Here is an 11,369-nt window from a genome sequence, read left to right on the forward strand (position 1 = left end):
TGGTGCACATAGACATATGTAGGCAAACACTCATACACATAAAAATAAATATTAAAAAAAAAATACCTCAGTGGAAAAAAAAAAAAAAAACCAAAGTGGTATATGCTTATAATCTCTGTACTGGGGAGGCTGAAGCAGGAGAATCAGGAGTTCAAGGCCTAGGTGGGCTACAGTGAGACTGTATCGCAACAAAACAATTGTTTATAAAGTATTTTCACTGTATGTTGTATGATGAGGATGATTTTATACATACCTAGGCATCTGCAACATATACATAGGCTTTTAAAGAAGTCTACATAATACACAGAAAATCCACTATGGTGCTGCCTCTGGAGAGAAGTTGGGAATAGGAAAGACACTTAATTTTCATTACATTTTCTTTTTAAACTTAAAAAAATGTTAGGGAACTACTTACTTGTATTTATTTTGTAGAAATAATCAATGAATTGGCAAATAGCTTTAAAAACTTAAGTAAGTAGATGAAGGCCTTGAGGCAGCCTCATAGCCATTATGGTTGATCTCTAAAGTTCCAAGGTAGACTGTTTTTAAAGAACCAAACTGTACTCCTGGTAACTTGTTTTAAAGAACCAAATTACACTCCTGGTACCTGGTTGAGGCAGAAACAGAAACAGAAATTAAAAACACATACCTTAAAGCTCAAGGAAAAGGCTAAATCATAGAGGATCACTGGGATGTTATCCAGCTTATTAAAACTTACAATCAATGTCCATGAGGTTTCTTAGCCAATGGGATTGAAGGAGCTTTTCCTGTGGCTTCCCAGAGGCCAGTTCTGGGAAAGCACAGGGGAGTAATCTATCCGTACTGCTCCATGGAGGCAGAAGAACAGCTCACCTAGGCAAGAACAACCAGTCTCTCTTGTCCTGTGTAAACACTCCCACATGTGTAGTCTCTCCCATGTGTGTGGCGCCAGCTTTGGCACAGATGCCACATGCTTCTACATGCCACGGCCAGTTTGGGGAATGATCAGGAAGAGTCAACTTTTAAAAGAAAATATGAAAGCCCTTCATGGACTCTTAAGTGCTATCACTCCTTTCCTGACACTTGCCATGCCCAAAAGAAAAGTGGTCATATCAGAGGCTAATCAACCAAGCCCCTCTTGTGCCAACTTTTCATTTAATAAATGAGAAAAAGGGAGCACCAAGAGGTTGATCACATTTTCCCATCCAGAGTGTCAAAGTTGGTACTAGTCCTCAGGAGTTGCCCTGCCAAGGTTGGTTAGCTACCTATCTACCCATCTTGGTCCTCTTTTCCTCCCTCTCTGTGTGTAGATAAGATTGTAGGCATGTAAAAAACTTATGTGTCCAGAACCTAATGGGTGGTTGTCTGCTGCTAGAGGAGTCAAGTGCAAAGAATGGGGAACACGGACTAAAGGTGCCTAGCAGGGTGTTGTGTTGGTGCCACTGAGAAGAAACTGTATTGAGGCAGTCAGTGAAGGGAAGGAGGGTGCAGGAAGAACAGCCAGGCCAAGGGCTAGAGTCTGCACACATAAGCCCAAGTATTAAAGGCACAGAGCTCTACTTTGACAAGATTGGACACCTTGTATGAGACTGTGAGGCTGTAAGGAGAATCCAGCTGAAGCCTGCTAGAAGAAATGTTAACGAAGTGCCAAGCACTTGGGCTTGAGAACTGGCAGTAAGCTTAGGAAGAAAACAATATAGATGGTGACTAAAGGGATGCTGAGAAAGTTAACAGGAGAATTAAGTAATGAATTACCAAAATTATAAGCTAATTTTGTCTATCTCAAACAAAATTAGTTAAAAGGGTAGAACATGGGGGCTAGAGAGATGGCACAGTGGTTAAGAACACTGGTTGTTCTTGCAGAAGACCTGGGTTTGAATCCCAGCACCCACATGGCAGCTAACAACTGTCTGGAAATCCAGTCCCAGGGGATCCGACAGCCTCTTCTGACCTCTGTGGGCATTTGCACAACACGGTGCACTGACCTACACGCAGGCAATACATGCATACCCATAAAATAAAAATAATAAAATTGAAAAAAAAAAAAAGGGTAGAACAGGAAACCTATTCAAGTGTTTGGTTTTTTTGAAGCAGGGTCTCCCTGTAAGCCCCAGCTGTCCTGGAACTCACTATGTAGACCAGGCTGGCCTTGAACTCACAGAGATCCGCCTGCCTCTGCCTCCAGAGTGCTGGGACCACAGGCGTGTACCACCGCGCCCGGCTGTTCGTTTTGACTCTATTTCCAAACCCTCAGTTTTAAGTACTAAGAAATAACAGGGTTGAGCATGTAGCTCAGTGATAAAGCACTTGCTTAGCATGCACAAGCCCCTGAATTTGATTCTCAGCAATGAAGAAGGAGAGAGGTGCAGAGGGACAGAGGGAGAGGAAGGAGACATGGGGAGAGATGGATAGAGGGAGGAAGAGGAAAGAGGAAAGACATGGGGAGAGGAGAGGAGAGACATGGGGGAAGAGAAGGGAGAGGAAAGAGAGAGACATGGGGGAGGGGGAGAAGGAGAGAAGACCTGGGGGAGAGATGGAGTAAGGGAGGGAGGAGAGAGAGAGGAGGGACATGTTGGGGGTTGGGGAAAGAAGAGAAACAAACCAGTAGGTTGGAGTCCTGTCTACACCAACCTAGGAGGCACTCCATCTCTTTCCAGACCCAGCACTATCATTTCACCCACCACCCCAAAGCCCTCACCTTAGAGAAAAACAAATGATACAACTTGAGTCAAATAGAAAGACAGGCTGAAGGTAAAACTGAGCAGTGAAATCTGTCCTTGGCTGGGAATTAGGGCAGGTAGGGGGGCGGGGTTGGGGGTGGAATCCCTCCCTCTGACTCTTCTACCACCCTAACCAATGTTAACTACCCACCTGACCTCCAAAGTCCCAGTTTGTAACCCGAGGCTGTGGGAGTGAAAGATGAGAGGTTTGGGGAATGTGGAGAAATAGGTTGTCAAGGTGACCTAAACATTGAGCCTCTTCTTCCTTCCTTCTAGAAGATGCTGCTGCCTATGGACAGTCTCTTGATGGCCTGGCCCGCTCCTGAAGAGCCTGAGCCCCTGATCATCAATGAGGTCTTTTACCAAATGATCCCAGTCTTCAGACACCCCCACTGCCCCAGATGGCCAGAAAGAGAACAAGGAGTCCATCACTCTTCCTCCAAGGAAGACACAGTATACACCTCCTCCAGCTCACAACCTTCAAGAACCCTCACAGTTGAGACAAGACAACTAGTGGATTTATACAAGGTGCTAGGGAATAGGGTCCCTGACTCAAAACTGGACAATCCAATCAGCCCCTTAACAGCCATTCCAGTGGACTACCTTCCCAGCCATGAAGGCTATTTACCCTCCAACATAGATGACCTCCCGCCACAAGAGAATTCTCCAACAGATTCTTTAGAACCACAGCATCAGCACATCTCTCTTTCTGTTTTTGTGTCAAGTTCCCTTCACCCACTCACCTCCTGTGGTGAGAGGCTGACTCTGGATCAGTTAAAGATGGGGTGTGTGACTCCCTCGTGAGCAGTGAGGCTTGATACCTAAAAAGTCAATGTGTATCCCGTTAGTGAGAGTAAGGGCAATATAGCACATCCATCTACCCAGTCCCTACTCCAGTGGTCACTATCTTTGGTATATCAGCCTGGCAGTAGCTAGAGGGCAGGACATACCAGCCAGCTGTTTCGATTTAAGTTAGCCTTCCCCAGAGTACAATCTTAAATCCTTCACCAAATGGAGTTAAAGATAAGGACATAAAGACACCGAGGATCAACAGAAAAGGCCCCGTCCCCCCAAGATTGTTGATTATTTTATGTGGAAAATACTTTGATAAATGTTCCTACTTGTTTTACTTTACCTTTAACCTCTTCCTGTGAATCAAAAGCAGCTTGATGGTGAATTATTTAAACACATCATAGGCCCTTGGGCAAGCCAGTCTGTCTGGACCTCTCTGAAAGGGCTCTGCTACAGCAGGTGCTTTACCTTCTCAAAAATTTCAATCTCGGTCTGGAGAGCTGACTTAGCAGTTATGAGCGCTTGCAGAGGATTGGAGTTGGTTCTTAGCACCTACTTGGCAGCTAACAGTCCATGACCCCAATTCCAGGGGATCCAACATCATCTCCTGACCTCTGCAGGCACTGCACGCACAGATGCACTTACATACACACAGAAAAAAACTCATACACATTAAAAAGAAAACCTCGAGGGACTGGAGAGGTGGCTCAGCAGTCAAAAGCACTTGCTCTTTGCAGAGGACCCGGATTTGATTCCCAGCACCCACATGGCGGCTAACAAATGTCTGTAACTCAAGTTCCAGAGGATCCAACGTCCTCTTCTGACCTCCATGGGCATTACGCAACATGAGTACACTTACATACATGCAGGCAATACACTCATACACATAAAAATAGCATTAAAAAGAAAAAGCCTTTTAATCTTCAAGGTTACATGCTGTTTCCTTCTCTGAAGATGCTTTTCATCCCTAGACTGAGCTAGCCTTCAGACAGCCCAGATTGAGCCTTTTTCATGGCCTGAACTTAGAACATGCTGTTTTATTCCTTCATAGTTATGCTTCTGGCATGTCACTCTCTTCTGAGCCACTGCCTGGGTCATGGTCAAAACTAATATTCCTCCCCTAAAGATCAGGATGAAAGGCCTAACATATCAATATGAACCTACTCCCACCCACATCCTCTACGATAACAGGGAACTAATGCTCTCCACTCTACTTTGGATTTCCATTTAGCATCTTGCAAATCTGTATTTTTTTTTTTCTAATCTACCAAACTAGAAATGTGTCCATATAGCCCAGTCCTGTAAACTCAGCCTTTGGTTTAACCAAACCTCCTTCACAGATCTAGAAATCCAAGTTACTTGCCGTTTGTTCATAATTAAACATCCTTGCTTCCAAACTACAGCCAGTTTGGGCTTTAAGTATTAAGCTCGTTCATCTCTATTCTACCCCACTTAGCTACTACTATGCAGTAGCCCCACACCATGGTTCCTTCCATCTCATCATCAGCTTTCACTTGTCTGCACTAATGCGAAAGGCTCTTAGATAACTGCCTTGGGCCATGACAAAGTTACCTCCTCAGAAGCAGGCCAACCTGTTATCTATTGGCAATGGAGCAAACTTTACTGCTTCCTGCACTAGCCACTTCCATGCCTTCCCTAACAGGATTCTCTCGTTACTTCACTCCTCTACTGGACGTGCAAACTTGGTAATATCTCCCCAGTATCATGCCTGGTCATGTCCTTTGCCATGTTTTCCTGTCTTGGAAGCCAGTCAGTTCAGCTTACTTGTTTCTAGTTCATTCCTCCCCACTCCCAACCCCTATTCTGCCACATGCTTCAATGACAGTCACATGTGATACAGGTTGGGGCTTTTCTTAGTATCAAGGCACAAAGCATGTCTTTAGTACCTCACACGACCTGCTAGTTCCCTTTCAATGAATGTCAGAAAAACAGTGACCTTTTCCCACCATTCCACCCCCAGTTAAAACTCCAAATGAGACTGCAAGGCCTCATGAAGTTACTTTTAAATCCTTAAATCATTAAGCCAGCCCAGTATGTTTTACTAAAATACATAAAATTCCATAATCCTCTGGGGTCTACATACAGTCATGTAGAATACTAAATCATCCATATGAATCTTTTTTTTTTTTTGAGAGTATGGGGATGCAACCCAGGGTAGGGCACACATTAGACAAACTCCCCACTGAGCCATTAAAGTTTATGTAGGAATCCACACTACAAACTATGCCTGAATAAGGCAATCTTTTGTCAGAAGTAACACTCTTTACCAATTCTACCTTGCAGGCAATCTTAGACAATCTTTTTTCTCCTCAACCCTACCCTTTTCCCTATAGCCTACAACCACAACTGACCAATGCCCTGGAGCCTGAGAAAGAAATGCCACCTAGTCAACTCACTGTATTCCAGTCTTGTTCCTTCTCACCAGTCTGTTCGAGTCAACAGATGCAGCTGTCTCCTTTCCCAGTATCAAAGATGAAGTCCCCTCCCCGCCTTACTTTACTTTCCTTCCAGCTTACAGAACTCATCGATGTTCACCTTAAGCTTCTTTATGAAAAGCTTTACTTGGGAAGGTGGAATTTGCTGGGTAGAGAAAGTACTTTCTCTTAAGAGATTAGAAAGTTCCCCCTTCCCTAAAAGATTAACAGTTCTGACTAGGGGATAAAGCTCAGTGGTAAAATAAAAGTATTTGCCTACTATGTTCAAGAACTTGGGTGGGGTAGGTTTCCAATCGATTGGCTGAGTGATGAAAAGAAGCAGGTTAGCTCTTAACAAATTTTCAAGATTAAAATCTTACACAACACAAAATGTAAATTCCTGAACAAAAATTTTAAAAGGCAAATTTAAACAGGCTTACATAGTACATACTAAAGCCCAGTAAGTATGAAGTATTATTTAAGTGTAAATACTTCTCACTTTATCAGCAAAGACTCCAGAAAACCTTAGCCAGTATTAATCCCAATATTTGAGAGGGAAACTGGCATTCTGCTGTCCCAATTTTGAAGAGCTGCCGGACAATATTCAGTAAAAACAGGCAACTCTATTCCTATCAATACAGCCTAAGAAACAGTACAATATCCTCAAACACAGGACTCTTCAACAGATCAAAATGACTGTCTCTTAATAAAAAAAGACCCAGTGAAACAATGATTATCTGCACAAGGAAAATACCATACTGTTTTAAATTCTAAAGAGGGCTGGAGAGATGGTTCAGCAGTTAAAAACATTGGCTGCTCTTGCAGAGGTCCTGGATTTGGTTCACAGCACCCACATGGCAGCTAACAACCATCCATAACTCCAGTTCCAAGGGAATCCAGTGTCCTCCTCTGGTCTCTGTGGGCTCTGCACACACTTGGTGCACCTACATACATACAGGCAAAACAGTGATTTAATTTTAAATTTAAAAAATTAAATTGCGAATTAAATTGTACTGTGCCTTGGTTTCCAATGGTAGTGAAGCTCTATAACCATTTCACATTTCAATATACTTGGAATTAGAACCAGGGCTTCCTTAGGACTGTAAAAAAGCATACAATGCCACTTTCTTTTAAAAAGTGTAATGGAGGGGCTGGAGTGATGGCTCAGCAGTTAACACTGACTGTTCCTGCAAAAAGACCCAGGTTTGAATCCCAGCACCCACATGGCAGCTGTCCTTTACTCCAGTCCAGGGGATCCGACAGCCTCTTCTGTCTTCCCCAGGTGCACTTACCTACATGCAGGCAATACACGTATACACGTAAAAAATATAAATTAAAAAAAGTCTAATGGAGAGATGGCTCAGCAGTTAAGAGCACTGATTGCTCTTACAGAGGACCCAGGTTTGAATCCCAGCACCTACATGGCAGCTAACAATGACCTCTAGGGCCACTGCACAACACAGGTGCACATACATGCAGGCAATACACCTATACACATAATAATTTTAAGAAGCACAATATTGACTGCTTTGTGTGCAAAGCCCTGCATTCGACTATCAGCACCACAAAGAGAAAACTAACACTATCTGACAAGGAAATGGCCAATTATAAATGGCTGAAAAGAATCACTTTTGAGAATGATGTAAAAGTTTTGAAGGAATATACACTAAAATACTAATTGGTTATTTCTAGCCATAAATTTGCTCAATTATATTTTGTTAATACACATTATTCTTAAAGCATAAAATAATGCTAATTGATTTCTCTTCAAAGACTGGGAATGATGCAAGCCTTTAATCACAGCATTCAGGAGGCAGCAGTAGGCAGATCTCAACAAGTTCCAGACCAGCCACAGCTACATAGTGAGAACCTGTACGCTACATAGTACCTGTTTCCAAACAAAAACTGACTAGGAGAGGCAACAAACACTCCTGCTTTCTGTGGCAGCCTGTATCTTTGTTCTTTTACTTGACATTTACTGACCCTTAGTACTCTCATTAAAAGGTTGAAAAGGTAAAACACAGCCAGATTGGGGAAAGGGGTGGGGCATGATGGTGCTTAAGTCATGAGGCCTTTGAATAAAAGAAATCGAGTTGACCACTAACTTCAAGATTCTGCTTTCTGACTACAGATGCAATGACTAGTCACCTCACACTACCACCAAACCTTCCTTACCAACAGACTGTATCCTTTCTTAAATTATAAAACCTTCCATCCTTCCTTCTGCTGCCTTTGTCAGATATTTTGCTACAGCAATGTAAAAAGTGAGGAATATACTCAACTTATCTAAATCCCACAAGGTACAGATAGGACACAGATAAAACACCACTCTGAATAGTGTTTAAAAGAAAGTGGGGGAAGAAAGCCTTTTTGGGGAGCAGATCTACAACTGCTAAAATTGATTCACCACCCCACCCTGTGACTACAGGAAATGAATTGATTGCCCCAAAGAGCTTAACCTAGTAATAACCCACATCTCCCCTTAAGTACGTATTAGTATCTAAGGAAGGCATATGAAATGAAGATGAAGCTAGAAATTCTTAATTTCAAGAAAAATATGGCAACAGCTGCCAGGCATAGTAGTATACACTTAATAACCCTCAGTCCCCAGTTTCAGACCAGTTTGGACAAGTACATAGCAAGACCCTGTCTCAAGGAAACAAAACCCTGGAGAAATGGGTCACTGGTTAGTTAGAAGCATTGGCTGCTCTTACAGAGGACCCAGGTTCGGTTCCCAGTACCCACATGGGAACCATCTGTACTTCAGTTCAAGAGACTCCAACATCCCATCTTCTGGCCACAAGCATTGCATGACACAGTGCACTTACATACATGTAGGCAAGACACTCAAAAAAATAAAATAGTGCTGGAGAGATGGTTCAGCGGTTAAGAGCATTGGCTATTCTTGTAGAAGACCTGGTTTGAATCCCAGCATACACGTGGCAGCTAACAATCCAGTTCCAGGGGATTCAACATCCTCATCTGTCCTTTGTGGGCACAGCATGACATGCATGTATTTACACAGTAAGTCATAATGTTCATATACACAAAGTAAAATTAAAAAAAAAAAACCTACCCAAATGCCTATCTCTAAAGATACATTTCACTTCACCTATCATGAAGACTTATGTTCACTGATGTAATAAGGAGAAAGAAAACTCACACATCTTGAACATAGCTACTGAATTCATTTCAAGAGTATCAACGAAGTACTTCAGCAAACAGCCTGAATGTGTTTGCCTGAATCTAAGTATTGTCAGGGAAGCTAGCTGCCAAACCTAGTCATGTTTCTTTGTGGATTCCAAGAATAGAATTCTGTATTCTCTCTCCAAAACAGGAAAAATTGTCTCACACTACTTACTGGCTAATAGAACATTTAGACCCCTTCTGACAAAATTCTTGTCAAATATCAAACTCAAGTTAACTGGACTTTACAGTCTTCCATATATATGAGAATGAATTTCTTCAAATTACAGGTATTTTTAATACATTCTAGAAATCAATCAGCTACAGGCAAAGTGACAAGCAAACAATCAAGTTTCTTGTAAGTAAACTTCAGTCTCGCTTAAAAACTAGAAACAAAGGCTGGACATAATAGCTCAGTGATTAGGTTCTCAGCAGGTGGGTGGCTCACAATAGCCTGTAACTCCAGCTCCAGGGGATGATACCCTCTTCTGACCTCTGTGGGCACCTGCATAGACTCCCCCCACCCCCAACTTTAAAAAATTTTTTTAAAAGCCATGCAGGTGGTGGCAGTTGCCTTTAATCCCAGCACTCAAATGTCTGTGCCAACCTGGTCCACAAACTGTGTTCCAGCCAGTGATGGCTACATACCCTGCCTAAAAACAACTTACCTACCAGCTATCACTTCTCCATTTTTTGACAAGGACCAAATGAAGTGTCATCACATACCTTGCCCCTTCTTTATTAAATAAGTGTTTAAAACATTTCATGTTGGGCACATGCCCGTAGTCCCACCACTTGGGAGGCAGAGGCAGGTGAGTTGGAGGCCAGCCTGGTCTATATAGTCAGTTCCAGGTCAGCTAAGGCTGCAGGATACGGTCTCAAAAAGCCACCAAAAAAAAAAAAAAAAACCTACTTCACAACATTCTAGTAGTATGATTCAATGCATATACAGACGTTAACTTTTATTTTAAAGGAGCCCTTCCTTACATTTTGGCTTGGAGTAACACCTCAGATCTGAGTACTGTAGGGGCAACACACAGAGCACTCTATTTAAATAACATTCATTTTCAGTTAGTACATTGGTTAGGGACCCAAATTTTTGTTTTTCTTACACCAAGCACTTTTAGTAATTCAGCTTTTTAAGCTATGGAGATAGTTCAACCTATAAACATGAGGGTCTGATTTTAATCCTCAGAACCCACATGAATTTAAAATTTGTTTAAAAGGCCAAGCATGACAGCATGCACATGTAATCCCAGTGCTAGGGAGGTGGAAACAGGCAGATCCTGGGGGATGCTGACCTGCCAACCTAGACTATTTGACAAGTTCCAGGCCAGTGAGATACAATTTCAAAGAAAATTAGACCACACCTGAAGCAACACCTGCCCATATTGTCCACTGACCCACACAGGCATTGCTTACACATGTAGACCTGGCACACACACCAACACACACACGCAAATCAAGATTCTCATGTACTTTTGTTTTCCCTACATTCATGGATTCCTCAAAGGCTTATTTCAATCATTTAAAAAATCTGGGGAACTCAAGATCTCAAGTTAAAACAAACATACCCAAGGTAAAAGGCAATGCCAGAACATAACAAAAACTTACATTTCTGAATGTAGCTACTTATTTATCTCAACTAAACTGGCAATCAAGGTTGGGGGTATAGTAGTGGCAGAACACTTGCCCACCACACACAAATGTTTAGCACTGTAAAACAACCTAACAAAAACTCCTGGTGATTCACTGCTTATGCTAATGAGAGTACTAAGGTCTCCAAGTTCAATCACATATAACTTTACTCCCTGTTACTAGACATCCCTTTCAAGGCATATTAGTACTCTGGTTTCTGGGCTTTTAGTTAATATGGAGATATAACATTCAGAACTGCTTAACATTCACATATTAATCTCAGTAGAGTTACAAAGGTTTGGGTTAGAATATATTTTCTAAGCTTTTACTTTAGTGCAGAGCTACAGATACAGCTTGGCGTCCTTGGTCCAGCAAGTATAAGGCCCTGGAAGGATACACAGAACGAGGCAGGGGAAGGAATGCACTGTAGATATATACTGCACCAGCTAGCGCTGTGGTGGGCCACATGCCCACTACTGTACCTGGCATCATCTTACCTTTAAAGTCACCAATAAGGTTCTAGCAGCTTCAGATTTCTAATTTTTAATAGTTGGTTTCTTCCACCTGCTAATTGTTCTTAAAAGACATTTTTAATTTAACACATAACACTTAGATTTCA

At 42.2% G+C, this 11,369-nt stretch overlaps 1 protein-coding gene across 2 annotated transcripts in view; it reads left to right on the forward strand.

Moving 5' to 3' along the window:
• The window catches only part of Il12rb2 (interleukin 12 receptor subunit beta 2), a 63,406-nt gene extending 59,873 nt beyond the window's left edge, over positions 1–3,533 (forward strand). For both annotated transcript variants that reach the window (XM_008844604.3, XM_008844605.3), the window contains one exon: positions 2,976–3,533. In XM_008844604.3, the coding sequence (XP_008842826.1) occupies positions 2,976–3,503 (528 nt within the window). In that variant the 3' untranslated portion in view covers positions 3,504–3,533. The remainder of the gene's footprint in view (positions 1–2,975) is intronic.
• The last annotated feature ends 7,836 nt before the right edge of the window (positions 3,534–11,369 follow it).

Source organism: Nannospalax galili, unplaced genomic scaffold, assembly GCF_000622305.1.
Source record: "Nannospalax galili isolate Female #2095 unplaced genomic scaffold, S.galili_v1.0 scaffold441, whole genome shotgun sequence".
Lineage (NCBI taxonomy): Eukaryota > Metazoa > Chordata > Mammalia > Rodentia > Spalacidae > Nannospalax > Nannospalax galili.